The sequence below is a fragment of the Psammomys obesus genome, unplaced genomic scaffold (genome assembly GCF_907164565.1).
Source record: "Psammomys obesus unplaced genomic scaffold, mPsaObe1.curated_primary_1811, whole genome shotgun sequence".
In the NCBI taxonomy this organism is placed as follows: Eukaryota; Metazoa; Chordata; class Mammalia; order Rodentia; family Muridae; genus Psammomys; species Psammomys obesus.
Window position 1 is genome coordinate 9,092,832 of NW_026590809.1, and position 19,012 is coordinate 9,111,843.

The 19,012-nt window shown below is 43.0% G+C and overlaps 1 protein-coding gene across 4 annotated transcripts in view; it reads right to left on the minus strand.

The window, feature by feature from the left end:
• Positions 1-243: 243 nt before the first annotated feature.
• The window catches only part of Pogz (pogo transposable element derived with ZNF domain), a 44,436-nt gene continuing 25,667 nt past the window's right edge, over positions 244-19,012 (minus strand). For 3 of the 4 annotated variants that reach the window (XM_055609008.1, XM_055609010.1, XM_055609007.1), the window contains 14 exons: positions 18,051-18,341; positions 17,762-17,971; positions 13,060-13,166; positions 11,962-12,299; positions 10,920-11,074; positions 8,792-8,892; positions 8,185-8,331; positions 6,008-6,142; positions 5,728-5,897; positions 5,435-5,575; positions 4,843-4,899; positions 4,566-4,678; positions 4,087-4,111; positions 244-3,963 (listed from right to left, as the gene is read on the minus strand). In XM_055609008.1, the coding sequence (XP_055464983.1) occupies positions 2,292-3,963; positions 4,087-4,111; positions 4,566-4,678; positions 4,843-4,899; positions 5,435-5,575; positions 5,728-5,897; positions 6,008-6,142; positions 8,185-8,331; positions 8,792-8,892; positions 10,920-11,074; positions 11,962-12,299; positions 13,060-13,166; positions 17,762-17,971; positions 18,051-18,341 (3,662 nt within the window). In that variant the 3' untranslated portion in view covers positions 244-2,291. The remainder of the gene's footprint in view (positions 3,964-4,086; positions 4,112-4,565; positions 4,679-4,842; positions 4,900-5,434; positions 5,576-5,727; positions 5,898-6,007; positions 6,143-8,184; positions 8,332-8,791; positions 8,893-10,919; positions 11,075-11,961; positions 12,300-13,059; positions 13,167-17,761; positions 17,972-18,050; positions 18,342-19,012) is intronic. The other variant, XR_008720341.1, reaches the window with a different exon arrangement.

The following is a 19,012-nucleotide window of genomic DNA, read 5'->3' on the forward strand; positions in this document are numbered from 1 at the left end:
AATGAGCCGTATCCCCTCCCTGGGGTGGTGATAATTTGGTTTATTTTTTTTTGTTTTGTTTTGTGAGACAGGATTTCTGTATAGCTGTGGGTGTCCTGGAACTCAGAAAGATCCGCTTGCCTCTGCCTCCTGAGTGCTGGGATTAAAGGTGTGCGCCACCACTGCCTGACTAAACCTTGGTCTTTAAAAATGGAAAATTGTAGTTCTCCAGCATGATGCTCTCCAAACCCTTTCCAGAATGGCAGATAGCTGCAGACGAATTCACACAAGAAAAATTTTAAGCTTTCAAGTGGGAACTTTTGACATACTTGACTTCAACACAGAAAGTTGTCAATAAATACGTTTATTGATTAAACTGAATTATTAAAAAAAAAAAAAAAACACGAAAACCTTCCCTCTACTACTAAGCCATGCAGGCAGAGTCCACAAAGACACCTTGCTTGCCAAATCCACTGTACCATGATTGTAAAAAAATAAAAATTACGCATCCAAAGTCAGTGTGCAGAGGCCAGGAACCCAGCTCTGCTAAGGCTGTGGCTGCTACAGAGACGACCAGAAGGGTTGGGTTGTAGACTGAAGTGACCACAGTTCTCCAGCTTTCTCAAAGGCAGGAGGTTGGCTCTCAAGTGCAGTCTGTCAAAAAAAATGGCAATGAGCAAAAAGCTGGGGAACAAGCCAGGTGGATTCTCAGTTCAGACCTCCAGCGCCATGGCTTCAGAGCTGACCAAACTTCTGGGATCAGTCCTGGTCACTATGTTATAGTATGCTGGGAGTTAAACAAAACTGCGAGGAGTGATGGGTGGTAACAAATTCTACACCTGTACCGCCAGGTCACCACATCTTGAACATCTCCCAGTCTATTAAAGCCTATTAAACAGGGACACATAGAAAAAAGTTTATAAATCCATTTCCTCTCATTTTATTAAATGTTCCACTTATATACATTTTGAAGATGAACCACTTACAAGCGTGTGCAGGTTCCTCCTTGGTTCACAGGAGGGAACATTGCTGAAAGCTCAGGATGGACAGAAGGGTGTGGCTGGGAGAAAGGTAGACTTGGTTTTCTGTTCTTTCCCTCTGCGGTACAGTACATTTTGGTTTATCACCACGAGGACAGCATTTTCTTAAAAAAAACAAAAAAACAAAAAAAAAAACATGCAAATTGTAGAAAACTTTTCCTTGTAGTTGGCAGTGAAAAATAAATACTCATGTGTCTTTCTCTGTGCACACTTCTATGCTTCTTTCTTTCGCATCAGTTTCCTCTCTAAACATTGAGAGAAATGGGAAAGCCACATGTAAGCACAAGTTCAAGCATTCTTTGTAGTTCAACAGTTAACATACGCCAGTTAGTACCTGTGCCGAGCAGGTGTGCCGTCAGGACTGCTGCTTGGCAGGTCAAAGCTCAACAGAGCAGGAACTACGCTGGGGACTTGCTGATGAAGACAGTCTAGGAATGACTTCCACCTCAACAGTGATCACCTCACTCAGTGCCTCTTGCTTGCTAGGGGACAAATGTGTGCCATTGTTTCCCAAGTAAAGGATTGTGAAAATCGGAAAGGGGTCAAAGGTCACAGTACAAAAAAATACTGTTTCTGTTGTGTTTTGGAGGAGAGTGGTGAGGAACGAAAAATCTATTCCAGATTTATCAAGGTGGTTCATGCATTTTTTAAAGCCACAAGTTTATATCTAGAGTTGCTGTAGAAACCAACACCTCTGGAGAAGGAGGGGAAGGGAGGAAAAGGAAAGAGTTCAGTGGGATTCTTTTTCATTTTCATTTTTATATAAAAGTGTTAAGACCACAATGAAAAAAATTATCCACATAAGTGATAAACCAGTTTGTGAGCTACATATTTTTCTTTCCCATCTGCAGAAAAGTTCTCACATTAACAATGATTAGATAGTATCATGCCCAAAGACATTGGCCACACAGTACAACAAAACCCAGAAATACTATGATACAATTGAGGTAAAAGGGGAAACAAAACACAAAGGATTGTTTTCCTAGATTTTGTCAGAAAAAATAGCAAACACAGTGATTTAAATTAAAGAAGAAGGTCACAGAAATCTGTTTTCAGCAGAAGTGAGCACACAATGGCCACCTCGGCTCAGCGTGGTCACCACCGCACTAATCACCCACAAATTCACAGGAAGTGCCAGTCAATGTCAGGGGAGTGGTGGCATAAAATTAAAAATATAAACCAAGTACCCCACTGGTACCCCCCTTTCTCTAAATCCCTCTACCCTCCCTCAACCTTCCTACCCGACTCCATATGCTCTCATAACCCTAGCACCTAAATCTCCATCAGCTCTAGGTCAGCTTCCTCAAAGCCATAGAAAGATTCCGTTTCACTTTCCCCCTCAAAGAGCTGGTGAAGACTTTCAGGCTCAACTGTCTCTTCAGGAGATGATCTGGGTCGGAGAATGGAAGCCGAGGGCTCCTCAGACTGTTCTCCACTCAGCTTCAGCTGCTCCTCTAGGGAGGCAATGAGCTCCTCCTGCATGTCAGCGTTGCGTGTAGGTGAGTTAATGTTGCCATCAGGACCTGGCAGAACACTAGCCACAAGGAAGGACCGCTGAACTAGCTCTGGGGAGTCCCTAATGACACCCAGCACCTCACTCAGCCAGACCAGTACCAGCTGAAGCAGGACATCAGAATCACAAGCAGCATCTGCCATTTCCCGAGCCTGTTCCTTCCACTTTTTATGCAGGAAGTTCTTAACAGTTCGTTTGATGCACACATCCAATGGCTGGATTTTGGAGCTACAGCCTGCAGGGACCACTGCGGGCAAAGTGCTGGCGGCACTAAGCAGGGCCAGCACCTCTTCTGACAAGTGGGTGCGATGACAGTCCATCACCAGCATGCCTTTGCTGTGCTGACAAGCTGTGTGCTTCTTCCACACAAGGGTTGACCAAAGCTCCATGATCTCATCGTCACTGTAGCCACTCTCTTTGGCCTCTAGCAATATAGAGTCTGGCACATTAGCAGGCCGATTCACTTGTCCTCGGTACAAAACCAGGGTGGGCAGGACAGTGCCATCTGCCAGGATGGCCAGCACTACATCACACCAAGGCTCCCCTGTGCCCACTGTCTGCAGGGCATTCTCCTTCCGGTCATCACTGCTCAGTACCTCTGTGTCCAAGAACAAGGAGATCTCATCAATAGCCACAATCATTGACAAAGGTAAGTCCTGATTGTGAATCTGCCGCTGCACAAACTCAACGAAGAGTTCTGCATTTTCTGCTACATCCTTCGGTAATGTGTGGGCTACAGCTCGTCGGGCGTGGGGAGTAAGGTGGTGCCGCAGCATGAAACGCACAGCCCACTCATAGGAGATCTTAAATCCCCCTTCCAAAGAGCGTCCAATTTTGGTGGCCTTCTGAAACAAGGTCTCCTCGTTTACAGGCAGCTGCTGCTCTCGCTGGACCAGCACCCACTCAGCCAGTTTCTCTTCGGCCTCAAAGCTGAGATACTTGCCTTCTAAATTCTCTCCCTGAGAGGCCTGGAAGCGTCGAAGCCAACGACGGATCCGACGCTGGGGGTTTCGAAAGTGTTCAGCTGCCTGTTCCGTGTTGCAGCACAGGGCAAACAGTACTACCCGAAGCTTCTTCACAGACAGCTGCTCTTTCTTGCCAACCCCACTGCCACCCCCGCCACCAGATGCGGGTTCAGGTTCCTGAGTGACAGGGCTTCCCTCATCCTGTTCATCAACATTCAGACATTCAGCTTCCTCTGCAGCCAAGGGTGGCAGGGCTGAGGGCTGAGGGTGAGTTGGGGTTGCTGGTGGGGTTGTAGTTGAGGCTGGTGATGGAAGTGCCTGGACCGTGGGCACGGCAAGCTCTGGAGGCTCTGCTGGGGTGGCTCCTACAGGTTTCACAGTGGCAGCTTTGTTAGGGAGGAGGGGAGGTGGAAGATACATATTCTTCACGTTCAGGTCGGACACTCGTTCAGGCATCTGGCCAGGCCTAAAGGAGTGAAGATGGGGAGCAGAGAACAGAAGCATCACTTAATCTTTGGAATTTAAATAATAGTATTAGTAAGAGCAAACATTGTGCAAAGTATACATTAAATCATGAGATGAGTGTTACCTTGAGTGAGACATCCAATTGAGCCCTAGAAAAATAAGATTAAAAAAAGGGGGACGGGGGGTTAGTTCACTGAGAAAAAAAGCAAAAAGCATTCCATAGACATATCTTGAGATTTCAGCATGCTGCCCACTGATAGGCTCTTATGGGGCCAGCCTTCCCAGTCTTCCCAGATTAGAATGTTTGTTTTTCGTTTTTGCTGTTGTTGTTGTTTTTTTTTTTTTTTTTTTTTTAAGACAGGGTTTCTCTATGTAGCCATGGCTGTCCTGGAACTCTGCTCTGTAGACCAGGCTGTCCTTGAATTCACAGAGATTTGCCTACCTCTGCTGGGATTAAAGGCATGTGCCACCACTGCCCAAGCCTAGAATGTTTATAGTCTGGTGTACTGTGTATTTAAATAGTCAATGAGTGAGGCCAGAGAAAGATGCTCCTGGCTTACATAGTATGATATCTTTCCCCCAAGCCCAGTTTTCCCCACTTACCCCGTGGTAAGATGCTGCTAGATCTGTGAGAGGGGTTGAACACTAAGTGCTTGGCCATGGCATCTCCCACAGAGGTAGCAAAGGTACATGAAGTGCAGGCCAACTTGATTCCACTGGGAGGGGTGGAGAAGAGGAGGAGGAGTATATTAGATACATATGGCAGTAACACTAAATACAGTTAAACTTTGAGGCGCACTAAAGGGAGTGATTCACATAACCACTCCACAAAATAAAAGATGTGCTATTAACTACAAAGCACCAAGAAGTGTTTTATTACCTTACAGAATTTTTAAACAAAGCCAAGTACTTGGGGCTCTTCCGTGGAACATGATTGCTAAGAAAGACAAAGAAACAAAGAGTTACCAGCCATGACAATGTCCCAAACAAAAGAAATGCCTTCTCAATCCAAACCAGTTTGACCATCAGGCTTCTTAAACTTTAATATAAACACTAAATAACCTGAAGATCAATTACAATTCATGTTTTAATTCAGGTCTAGAATGGAGCTAAGATATGTCCCCTGGAGGCCTGCTTTTTTCTGAGGGGAGGCTAAAGTGGCAAGGGGGACTGGAGGAAGTGGAGGGAGGTGAAACTGTGGTCGATTGGGATGTAATATGAGAGAAGAATTAAAAACAAACAGCATTTCTAAAAAGCTCCCAACCAATGCTTGGACTACACTTTTCAGTAGCAAGACCCTAGGCGGTGATTTGGAGCACAGACTAACAAAACCAAATGAATACAGGTTTGCTCAACAGCTTTAAAAGTTGAAGAAACAAACAAAACACATGGGAGGTAATTAACTGAGTTTTGGACTCTAAACTAGAAAGTGAAGGCCAGGATGCACAGGTCCTGGTTTGATCGTGACTTACTTGATCATGTGATTGGCATAAGCTCGAGAGCAGCAGGTGCTGTAGCGACACAGAGAACAATGCACATAGGTAGGGAAATGATTAGGGAAATCTGGGATCTCAAAGCTGCACTCCAGACAGGTCTGCCGGCCCATGACGCTCCTGTCAAAAACAAAATTTCATTACTGTCTCAGGTTATCATCAAATCATAGGATTTTGACCACTGACAAAGTTGTATCTAACTCCCTAGGCTTTTAGGAAATACCCTACACAGACAGTCCCCACCCAACTAGCATTAGGAATAAGGCACTGACATTTTCCTAACAGCTCTCTTCTGGATGCTGCGTTGAACAGGAGGATAAAGGAGGACAGGCAGGGGGTCTGTGGAGCTCAGCGGCGCTGCCTCTTGCAAGGCGCTACAAGGTGTATCATTTGAAGACACAGGAACAGTTCGTGGCTGTCCCCGGGAAGCCCGGATTGTCACCTGAAGATCAAGGAAGAACAATTAGATAACACTCACAGTAACCTCAGGGTTCTGCCATCTCTACTCTTGGCCTCCCTGGGTCTGTGAAAGCAGCTCTGGCAGCTCTTTACCTTGGTGCCTGGTTTCAAGCCTTCCAGTTGCTTAGGTTTACGGAAGGTTTTATGGTGCTGAAGTTTGTGTTCAATTTTGTCCTTGGCAAAGAGAAACTGTAGCCGGCATTTGTTGCAGTGATAAACATTTCTCTTCTGAAGTGGAGAAAAACAAACAGACAAAAATCCCTTAAAGGTTCCTAGTGAATCAATGTCAACATCATTCTTTCCTTCTTTCTGTTAAGTTTTTTCTTGGTTCTTTTTTTTTTTGGTTTTTAAGACAGCATTTCCTGTGTGGCTGTCCTGGACTCACTCTGTAGACCAGGCGGACTGGCCTCGAACTCAGAGATCCACCTGCCTCTGCCTCTCAAGTGCTGGAATTAAATCCTACACTACCACCGCCTGGCTTCTGTTCAGTTGTGGGGTTTTTTTTGTTTTGTTTTGTTTTGTTTTAATTATTATTTATACAGCATTCTGCCTGTATGTGTGCCTGTGCACCAGAAGAGGGCACCAGATCTCACTATAGATGGTTATGACCAACCATGTGGTTGCTGAGAATTGAACTCAGGACCTTTGGAAGAACAATCAGTGTTCTTAACCTCTGAGCCATCTCTCTAGGGTCCCTGTTCAGTATTTAGCAAGAGAATAAGAAAAGAACTATTTATCACTGAGAACCATCATCTCCCAGCCCTAGAAAGTGAAGGCCAGGATGCACAGGTCCTCAGTCACGCCTCCCTGACGTGGAACACTTGGACCAGTGACACAAGCTTGCTTGCCCCTATCATCTATACCAAGCTGGCGTCAAACTCAGATTTCCCTGCCTCTGCCTCCTGAGTGCTAGGATTATAGGCGTGCACCACTACCACCCAGCTTCTTTTCGATTTTTAAGACACAGAGAAATAGACATGGTTAAGCTGTCAAGGGAACAACAAAAGAACTTAGAGTTCTAATTCTATCTATCCCCTTCACATTCTAGGTTTGTCTTCAACGCTCACTCTAACAGATCCTCCAGCCTCTCTTCACTGACCATGCATACGAACAGCCACACAGCAAAGCTTATTTTTTGTTTCTTTTTTTCTGGTGCTGTTAGGGATACAAGCAAGAAGCTGAGGCCCTCTTTATGCTAGGCAAGCACCCCATTACAAGACCTTCTCCAGCTACACACCCCTTTAAAGGTCACAATCAAAAGATAGTACTCCTATCTGTACTGTTGCTTTTTATCCCTTTTTTAGGAGGTGGGCTGGGGGATCTTAATCTATCTATATATGCAGATTTTTTTGAGACCATTTTAGGATTTGGTCTTCCAAAATAAGACTGGTATCTGTGACTGCCTGAACAGAGAATATATACAGCATTTGGCTGTTACAGTGTGGTTTCCACACAGAAGAGAAGTATGAGTGAAGGAGGCACTTGTTGAGAGTGAATGTGTGGCCACGTGAACGTGGAGCACACAGCACTCACTCTCTTCTCCTTCCTTATTGCTCTTACAAACCTTCACTCTCCTCTAGGAGGTTCTTTCTTGTAGTATGGTTTTATTTGTTTGCTTGCTTTTTTAAAGACTGTGTAGCTCAGGCTAGCCTGGAACTTATTCAGCAGTCCAGGCAGGCCTCAAATAAATGGCAATTCTACTGCCTCAGTCCTGAGTGCTGCGATTACTGGTGTAAACCACCATACTAGTCTTTCTGTAGTATTTTAAAACAAGGTTATGTCCATATTGTAAACAAAATACAACAAAACCAGAAGCCCCCCCCCCCCCCCGCTCCTTGCCCTGGATCAACTGTGACTTGCCATCTGTCCTCCTCTGTGTAAATGAATATCTTAGGTTGTCTTTACTTTCTCAAGTCCTTTGTCTCTCCTGCTAGATCCCTACAGGCTCTTAGTGGTTGTTCAATAAAGGGTCTGTCTCTGGTTTCTTTCTAGCTAAACATTCCCGGCACCTGGGCCATTCTCATCACACCTTTTCTTCAAAACACTTCTTTACATATACTTGGCAACAAAATTCCTACTAGGACTATGGTGGTTTTGTGGATAGAAACTTCAAGGACCTCTAAGCCTTATTCTTGACCCATCTGGAGGACTATACATTTAAAAAAAAAAAAAAGTCTAAAATCAGCCGGGGTGCTGGAGAGATGGCTCAGTGGTTAAGAGTACTATCCAAATATTCAAATAAGAACAAAGGATTGTTTGGTGCCTGATACCTGGTGCCTCATGTAGTGCTGCTGGAATGCATTGCCATTTTTGAAGACTTTTAGGCAATATGGGCAGAGCAAATGCCGAGTATCTTCATGGATCATCCGAAAATGGACATCTACCTCTGAGTAGAGGGAGGAGCGATACTGACACACCTGAGTTGTGCAAGAAGGGAAATAAGAATAAGAGTGAACAACTGGAGCCATACAAAGAGGTAACAACAAAGACATGGGAGAAGTATTCTTAAGTGCACAGGTATTATTGTTCTGGTTTTGTAATGGAGATCTAGGTTGTTGGTAAGTTTAGCTGTGCCAGAAACAGTAAAGGACAGCAGAGTCTGAGAAAAATCCCTATACTCTAAACAATAAAAACATCCTCTATCCTGGGAGGGAAGCTCAGGAGACAGACTCCCTTAGTATGCATAGGAGTCCCCTGTCTAGGTATTTTCTTCTAGAAAGTCCTAACTACATGGACTGTGTTAGAACTCTTTCCATATTTCTTCAGAGTACTTAAACAGAAGGTGTATAGTGGGTATTTAGGAATATCCACTAGTGGGCTCCTCACAATTAGTTTGAAAACAAAATGGCTACAATGCTCTGGAGAAAGAGATAATACCTGACAAACATAAGGCATCTCTCCAGGTTTATGAGTGTCCTTCATGTGCTGAAGAAACAGCGGCTCACTCTCAAAGGCCCACTCACAGATCTTGCACTTGGCTGTAGAAGAAAAAGAATTGAGACATGCACCTGGACATAAGATCATTGCCCCTAAGATCCTTTCTGACCCTGTATCTCCACCTCCACCTACCAACAAATCACATATGTACAATGATTGTGCTAATATGTGTTGCTGACGACCACTAATGTCCTTGTGTCTCTAACTCAGGCATTTAAACAAAGCTCTATTCTAGACTATGAATTATTTGCATTCAGTCTCTCTACTCCTAACTTGAAATCACATTCTCCTTTTACCATTTCCTACCTCTTCTCTTTCTAACTCAATACCCACTGTTGTCTTCATTCAGTAACCCAGGAACTGTCACCTGTTATAATAGGCAAGAACTTCGTTGAAACCCTTACAACTTCAGCTTCTAATGCCTACAGCATGGATCCTTCATTACTGAAGGATCTTTTTTTTTAAAACATTACATGACTTTATGCCTGTACCTAAGAACACAGACTCTCGTTAATTCATAAATATCTACTGACTGCCCATGATGTATCAGGAAGAATTTGTTCTGAAAAGGCTGACAAACACTAAGAGATTGTTTGCTTTTTTGTTTTTGTGACAGGGTCTGTCTACACAGCCCTATGTGGCCCAGAACCTACTATGTGCAACAGATAAACCTGGAGCTCAGACATTGCTCTGCCTGTGCCTCCCAAGCGCTGGAACTAATGGTGCGCATTACTATGTCTACTGGATCATTTCCCTTCCATATGGACAGACTCAAGATAATTACACTCGGAAACTGGACAATTAGTCAAGCTGGATTAAAAAGATAGAATTCTAAACTTTTGATAAAATATTTTAATTGCTTCACATTTTGAATTATAAAGTATGCCTAGAAAAGGGGCCATATTTATTATGTTACTCTTTGTTCACTGGTCTTTCAAGTTTCTACAAATATAGACGATACAGACTTAAAGTTTTACGGATTTATCAGACAACAGCCCACCCCCTGAATCTTTCTGAGCCCTTCCTATATTTGAAACTCTGAAAGGTTAACTATTATTTTTGTGAAACCTGGCCACAAGATCTTTTTCCCTCTTGGAGTTAGCTTACCCATGACTGCTATCATATAAGGCATGTTTGTTGTTTTGAGATAGGGCTCGGCTTGAACTGTCTACCTCTGCCTTCTAAGTGCTGGGCTTACAGGCACAAGTCTGTAAACTTAACATTAATACTGTCTTATCTCACACACTATAATTATGTAAGCTCCTATAGTTAATACAGTTTTTGTATTTTCAACAAAACTGGCAATCTTTTAAAAGACATTAGAAATATTCTGAACACAAAGGGAGGGTTGGCTCAGTGTTAAAATGTATACTGCTTTTGCAAAGAACTGGAATTCAGTTTCCAACATCCACACTGGGCAACTCACAACTAATTCCAGCTCCAGGGAGATCTGATGGCTTTGGCCTCTGTAGGTCCCTGCCTAGGAGCAAGTAGACACAAGACACAAACATAGATACACACACCCCTAAAAAAGTAAAATCCTGAATCAGGGCAGTGGTAGCACATGCCTTTAATCCTTAGGATTAAAGCCCTTGGGAGACAGAGGCAGGCAGATCTCTGAGTTCAAAGCTACCCTAGTCTACAGAGTATTTCTAGAACAGCCAGAGCTACACAGAGAAACCCTGTCCCTAAAAACCATGAATGAATGAATGAATGAATGAATGAATGAATGAATGAATGAATGAATGAAATCCTGAACACCGGCTCACATCTCAAAATATAAACTCAATAGAAATGTATATTTTAAGCAAATGACTTCATCATTCTAATTTAGTATCGGCTTCCTGTTTTGTAAGATAGGTAACTGTAACATTCCAGCTTGCTACCTATTTCATTAAAAGCACTAACTTAACGGCAAGTACTTTAAAATCAGGCTGGAAAGAAGACAGGGAAAGCACCCCTTTAACACCATTCACCTGCATACAATGAGCTCTCTGCTCGTGCCAGTCAGTAAGTGAAGAAAAGGCAGACCCCACCCCTCCGCCGGAGTTTGAGTTTTCAAACTTACTAGTAGATTCATAGGGACTATGAACATTTTCCAAGTGGCACTGGAGTTGGAAGGGGGTGGAGAACTGGCGGTAACAGTGTTGGCAGATAGTATGACCATCCACCTCACCATTTTGCTGATCAAGTTCTACGTGGTGTTTCATATGGTTCATGAATCTGTAGCACAGTGTGAAGAGAAAGTATAGAAAACAAAATCAGCTGTCTTTGAGAGATATAACAGTTATGAACAAACATTTGCTCCCCTCCTCCAACTTCCTCTATTTGGAATAGTCTTTTTCTGAGCTCAGAAAGATGGATTCTTTTCAAATTCTGTGCATGTATGTGTGCCTGGGTATATGGGTATGTAGGTATATACTCATAGGCCAGAGCTGGAGTTACAGACAATTGTGAACCACCTAATGTGGGGGGCTGGGACTTGAACTCAGGTCCTCTGTAACACACTTTTTAACTTCTGAGCCCTCTCTCCAGCTCCAGATAACAGGTTCTTTCTTTTTAAAATAACTTATTTATTTTTATTTTATATGCACAGCTGTTTTGCCTATATATTTTATATGTGAGGGTGTGAGATCTGGGAGTTACAGACAGTTGTAAGCTGACATGTGGGTGCTGGGAATTGAACCTGCCTTCTCTTAACCGCTGAGCCCTCAGATAACAAGTTCTTAAACCTAAAACAGGTTCTGTGCAAAGGTCTTCCATACTCAAACTCAAAAGTATCTTTTATTACTATAATAAAATAATTCAACAGTATTATATACTATAAATTCTAACAAGACTGCATCAAGCCAGGCGGTGGTAGCATACGCATTTAATCCTAGCACTTGAGAGGCAGAGGCAGGTGGATCTCTGAGTTTTGAGGCCAGCCTTATCTACAGTAAGTTCCAAGACAACCAAGCTACACATAGAACCCTGTCTCGAAAAACCAATAAAAAAGAGAGAGAGAGAGAGACTGCATCAGTTTCAATATTTTCCAAAAAGAAAAACTTAACTATGTAAGAAAGCCTGTCTACTGTACAATGTAACCTCCAAGGTTGCTTCATGCTTACCGAATGTTGTTTTTTAGCCTTTTGGTACAATGAGGGCATCGGAAAGATGTGGCAACCTTAGGAAAGCTTGTGAGCTGGGCTACTTTGCCGCCATCCCGTCCATAGTAAAAGTCATCAACCAGCATAATAAGCTTGGTCTGGATGGCATCTCCAGCATTCTCATTTGGCTCTGGTACTTTGGTAGGTGGTGAGAGAGCAGGAATAGGTAAAGAGGAGGGCGTGGAAATAATGGGGCCTGTCTTCTCAGGGGATGAGGGCTTTGCTGCCGATGGGACGCTGGGCTCTGCATCGAGGGACTTGCCTTTCTTCTGGTACTCAACCATTTCGGGGCAGCAGTACTGTAAAAAAAAAAAAAAAAAACAACATCATCATTCCGCTTACCTGGCACCAAGATGAGCTAAATATGTTTGGTCCTACAGTCCCTAGGGATGGTTTGCTAATATAGGCTATAAGGGACATGCTCTTGGGACACTGGGATCTCATCTAAGTTGTTCAGGCTAGCCCACTAGATTCCCAAAACCCACCTGTCTCACTCCTCTGGGTAGCTGGGACTGTGGGCAGTCATCATCCAGCTTTCCTCAGTAGTGCCAGAGTCCACATTTCTCTTTTATATGTCCACACAGCCCCGAGCACTGTACCTTTTATTGCTCCCCCCCTGCATGTCTTCAACTTTGTACTAGGAATCATTTGACCCTGAGCTCTCTAGAGAAAGAAGTTCCAACTTCTCCATTTGGACTGATACCAGAAAGCTTTAAGACTCCAAATAAAGCAGGAACCAGGTAGCAGGTTTTCATCTTCCCAATGACAGTTAAAACTGGCTGGTTATGAACATTGCTTGAGGTCTTACTGAAGAAACCTGCTGTCCTAAGAGATCAAATCTACCATGCTAGACAGTGAGTGCTCGACCACCTATCAGCCATCTCATAAGTGTTCATCATGTCTCCAGTTTACAAAGCCCTTTTCTACAACAGACCAAAAGAGAGAATAACTTTTAAAGTTCCCAAGTCAGTTTAGGCATCTGCTTTTCACACCCCCAGTATCAGAGGAGGTAGAAGAGGCCACTCAAGCTGGATCCTTATCATAGGTGGTATCACTTACACACATGTGACCTCTCAAAGCTTCAGTGACACGGAACTGAGCATTACACCGTGGACATATTTTCCGTCCACCGTCTTGAAGGTCAAACACTGGCATGGAAGAGGTCACTGGAAGAGGGAGAATAATTGTTAAGATTAATACAGCAGACTGGAAAGACTGCACACTTCCTGAGAAGAAAGCCAAGAGTGAAGAGCAAGCATGAAAGACCATTGTGTGTGAGGCACACTCCTTTCTTTCCTCTAACTCTCCGCCGGGGCTGACAAACTGAAGCCCAGAGACCATTTCAACCAGCAGTCAGTTTCTATTTTGACTTATGAGCTAGAAATGCCTTGTTTTGTTTTGTTTTTAACTATCAACCCCAATTAAGTAGAGTTCCTTTTTATCCCCTCTCTCATTTATGGTTTTTGGAGCTGTTTTCATATAGCATCTTTGTGTAATCTAGGTTAACCTTGAACTCACGATTAAGCTGCCTCCAACCCCTGATGCTGGGATAACAGGCATGTGCCATGTGACTGAGAGACATTTTTCTTTTTTAAGACTGTAATGGAGTGCCAGTACTTGGGAGGCAGAGGCCAGAGGGTCTGGCATTCTGGCAGCTTGGTCTGTATACCTAGTCACAGACATTCCGCCTACACAGGAGGGCCGTTTTAAAACACAACAAAAGTAATAAATTGTAACACTATGATATACAGAAAGAAATACTCTAAAAGAGACCATAAATTTGGTTTCTTTTCAGTGCTAAAAGAGACCATAAATGAAAGAGACCATAAATTTGTAAAAGAGTGGGGGGAGGTATATGGGACAGTCTGGAGGGAGGAAAGGGAAGGGGAAATGTAATTGAAATACAATCTCAAAAATAAAAAGGATTTCTGGAAAGAAAAAAAATTACTTCCTTTTAAAACCTAAACAACACACCATCGTATGAACAGGACACATTTTGTTTATCATTCATGATTTGATGATGACTTGGGCTGTTCTGACCTTTTACCTATTGTAAATGATGCTGCTGTGAGCACAAGTGTTTGTTCTAGTCCCTGCTTTCAATTCTTTTCAATATATACTCAAAAGCTGAACTCCTAAAGCATATGGTAATTAAAAGCATTGTTTTGGAGAAACATACTATTATTCACAGTATCTGTATGGTGTATCACTGCCAATAGGGCATAAGGATTTCACTTTCTCTATATCCTCACCCAAATGTCACTTAAGCTTGTTGTATGTGAATGTGTGTGATAAGAGAATGTTGTATGGAAGTCAGTGCTGTCCTTCAATGTGGGTCCCAGAGACCAAACTCAGGTTGTCAGGTTTGGCAGTGAGAATACCTTTGCATGCTGAGCCACCTTATCTTGCTGTCCCCATTTTGTTACTTTTTAGTATAATTACATGGGCTGAAGAGACAGCTCAGTTATTAAGAGCACTGGCTATTCTCCCGGGGAACCCTGGTTTCCCCAGTATTCACATGGCTCACAATCATCTTTAGCTCTAGTTCCAGGAGGTCTGACAACCTCTTCTGGCTTCTGTGGGCACTAGGCAAGCAAGTGGTGCAAAGACATATGTGAAAGCAAAATACCCAAACAGACAAAAAAAATAAATAAAATTAAGAGAAACAAAACAGCAACAACAACAAAAAAAAAAAAAAAACAAAAAAAAAAAAAACAATTACGGCTTCCTTTTAGTATAGTCTCACACTGAATTATTCAACTTCCGTCCACACTGAAAAAGAGTAAAATCATTTGGCTAGATGATTTGGTATTATTTTTCTCATAGTCTTAAAATCCTCTCTGTAGAGATCTTTTTCTCAGTCACATACATCATCTACAGTTCACATACAAAGTATGTTCTTTATGGAATTTTCATGCACACTGTCTTGGTTGATCCTCCACTCCTATTCTGCTCTTCTCCTTCACCTACCCATTCTTGCCTGCGCTGTTCAAACCCCAGGATTGTCCCGGCCCCTTCCAGTCACATCTGCTCTGTTAATCTCTAGTCACACCTCCTTATCCCTACCATTTGCCCCTTTCTAGTTTCTTGGCTTCTATCCACACTTATGCCTATGTAAATACACACATATAAAAATTATAAACTAGGACCCACAAGAGAACATAAAGTAATCATCTTTCTGAGCTAGGGTTAACTTTTTAGTTTGGATTGTTTAGTTGGACTGTTTGCTTTTTGAGTCACTATGCTAATGGGTACAGATGGGATTTCACCATGGTTTCTGCTTTCCTATAGACTAATGATGCCGGCCGCCCCATGTGTGCCCTAGACCCCCCTCTCACCCGCTGGGGATGGGATCCAGGGCTTCCAACACACTCAGGAGGCATCCGATCGCTGCAATTCCTCCATAAGCCCCCTTTGCCTCATTTTAAAAATACTATTTTTTTCTTTATGAGTTAAGGTCTATGTAGCCCTGGCCATTCTAGAATTTACTGTGCATGTAGGCCAGGCTAGTGTTGAATTCATAGAGCTCTGCCTGCTTCTGCCTCCCAAACATTGGGATTAAAAAAGCATGGACCGCCTCAACAGGCACAACAAGAATAAAAACCCCAACATCTTTATTATAATTTGCGTGTTTGCACACATGCCACAGAGGTGTGTAGAGGCCAAAGGACTAGCTGATGACCCACTCCACCATGTAGGTTCCAGGAATAGAAAGGACTTGGGTCGACAGGCTTAGCAGGAGGCACCACAGAGCCATTACCAGTCTGCTTTGCCTCCTCTTCAATTGGTTGGGTTTGTTATTGTTGCAGAATGTAGAAATTATTTACATATTAGTAGTAAGTTCTTAGCACATTATAACCTCTCCCCCACTCTATAGGTTACGTTTTTACTGTGTTGTTAGTGTTCTCTGATGCATGTAAGTTTAAAGTTTTAAGTTTTGCAATTTTTATTCTTGCCTGTTCTTTTGGCATCCAAGAAATTGTTGTCAAATCTAATACTGTAAAGCATTCTTCTTATACTTTTTCCTAGGAATTGACTTCAGTTGTTTTATAGCAGGACCTCACCTGTGCTACAGCCATCTTCATGCATCAGCCTCCTGACTGCTAGATTATAAGCAAGGGCCACCATATTGGTAAAGCAAGCCTCCTTCCTTTTTTTTTTTTTTTTGGTCTCACAAGTACCGATGAGTTTATTTACAGCCATGTGTAACTGTCCACTTTTTTTTTCATTTTCTGTTTGTACATGGTATACATAAGTGTGTATGTATTATGTATGTGTGGCTATGCTAGTGAGCATAGCCACACATACTTGTGGAGGCCAGAGGTTGACTTCAGGACTCTTCCTCTAGCACTCTGATTCCCGAGACAGGGTCTTTAACTGAACCTAGCAGTTAATGCACCTTTTCAGCTGGACTGCCTGGCCCGTGAGCTCCAGGACCCGCCTCAGTGCTGAAGTCACAAGCATGCTCCACCATGCTGGATTTGATTTGGGTGCTGGGGATCCAAGCTCAGGTCCTCATACTCAGACAGCAAGCTGACTCCTAATCCTCTATCCCCAGTTGCTTTTATTTTTTGGTTTTTGAGGTAAAATCTCACTGTGTAATCCAAACTGGCCTCAAACTCACAGCAAGCCTTCTTCCTCAGGTTCTTGAGTACTAAGATTACAGACATGCACTACCACACAGCCAACCTCATGGCCAGCTAGCTCTCTTCTAAGTTTTACAGCTTCTGCATTTGCTTAGGTTTTGGTTTCCCTTGAGGATTTTTATTTTGTTGTTGTTGAGACAGGTTCTCACTATGTTGCCCTAGCTGACCTAAACTTACTGTATAGACCAAGCTGGCCTCAAACTCAGAAAGCCATCTGTTTCTGCTTCTCAAGCACTAGATTAAAGGCATTTGCCACCACACCTGACTTTGGATTCATTTTTCTATTGCAATAGAAAGCAAGATTTTCAATTTTTTGTGACTATCTAGGTTTTTTTCAATGTATTTAAAAAGTTTCAACATCTTTAAATATTTGAAATAAAAGCAAAAGAAAAATTTGAGGCACTTGAAAAGTACATAAAATTCTAAATTCAGAGCCCATAAACAACTTTAGTGGAACACAGTCCGGCTCCCATTCATTTGTCTAGTATCAAAAGCTACTTCCACACAACGGCACCAGCATATGTAAGTACCCAGGACAGAGAAGATTTTGTGCACAAAGCCTAGAATACTCACAAGTTACCAGTCCTTGTTCCGGACTACTGAAAACCCTCACGTTCATATTCTCTATCTTCTTGAAAACCTCTCTAGCATATCTCAACTTTAAAAATTCACCGCAGAGAGCTTGGAAAGATGGCTCAGAGGTTAAAAGCACGGCTGCTCTTCCAGAGGTCCTCAGTTCAATTTCCAGCACCCACACAATGGCTCACAACTGTCCATAATTGTAGTCCTGTGAGATCTAATGTCCTCTTCTGGTGTGCAGATGTACATGAAGACAAAATACTCACATACATAAAATAAATCAAACTTAAAAAAAAAATTCACCCCAGAAAATCTACCCCCCCATGGAGATATCCTTGATCAACCCATCCACATCACCAGTCAATCCTCAAAGCCTCTGCAGATATATATTCACCTTCTTACTACATTACCATTTCTGTAATAAATCAAAGCACCTATATCCTATCTTATTTCTGCATTTCAGAATAGTTTCAATGCAATAAATGCTTTATCAATGCTTTCTGAATGACTGACTGGTTGCCAGCCTCTCACATTACCTTTCATTGAAGATTCGGGTCCACTGGTTCTTTGAGCAGAACTGTTGTTAGACACCACCACTGGCCCAGGACTCTGGCCCAGGGAAGGGATAGTGTTAAGAGTATTCACCAATTTGGCCACTTCGTTGCTATTTTCACCTGTAACCCCAGGTCGCTTCACAGTGACAAAGCTGGCAATGCTCACTGCAGGTGGAGAGGGGAAGGAGGGAGCTACATTGACAAGTGAAAATCACCTGTTTCCCACCCACTACCCCATGCTGTTCTGCCATCTCCTCATCCCAAGTCTCACCTAGTTTGGGATTCGAGGTCTGGCTGGACTGGCCTGGAGGCTGGACAGCTAGCTGCCCCAGTGAGGTTGGCTGTGTGGCAGTGGGAGTGGTGGAAGTGCTGGGAGTGGACTTGGTCTGCTGTGACTGGGACTGTGGGACAGTGCTTCGAATGGTGAGAGTAGCTGGGATGACGGTGGTGAAGGTGTTGGTAGAGGGCCTCACAGGCATTGTGGAGCCTGGCCTCACGGGGGTCATCTGAGAGAACACCTGTGGGACGCCAACTGTCGGCTTAACAAACTGTGTACCTGGGGCTTTTAAAAAGAGACAAAAAAGGTCCCAAACCTTTATCAGTGAGCTCTCCTATACCATTTTCTCGCCTTTCACAGAAACACAAGAACAGGAAAAAGTTATTTCTCTAAACTGACTAAGTGAGCATCAGAGGTTACCAAGAGTAGGATTGAGCTTAACATCTAAGAGAGCTGTAGCTGTCCACTAAATAAAAGGAATTATCCTATGTAACGTAAAGCAGCAAAGAAGGTAATTCCCATCACCTCCTCTCAGACACCTTCCACGCTACCTTTTACCTCAAGAATACAAACAGTAGCTTGGCCTCTGTTTTAGAAGTGGAGAAGAATGGGCACATACAGGCCAAAGGGCAGACTTAGTCCTTCAAATCCATTTTCAGAATTCTAAAAGAATTTTCTATTTTCTTCTACATACTCCAATAGGACAGCCTACCTACCCTACTAGAATGTCCCACAGGGGAATGTTTTTCTACTGTAGACAATTCCACTGAGAAATATTTATGGAGCACCCAAATGTTATAGAGAAATCTGACCAAACTTATGACCTACAAAGCCCCGTGGGTTCTAAGAAGGCAAACTACAGAGGCCCCTGTGTTTTTATATTTATTTGTGTACATATATACATGTGTGGGTGACATGCATACCACGGTGTGCAAGTGGAAGTCAGAGTACACCTG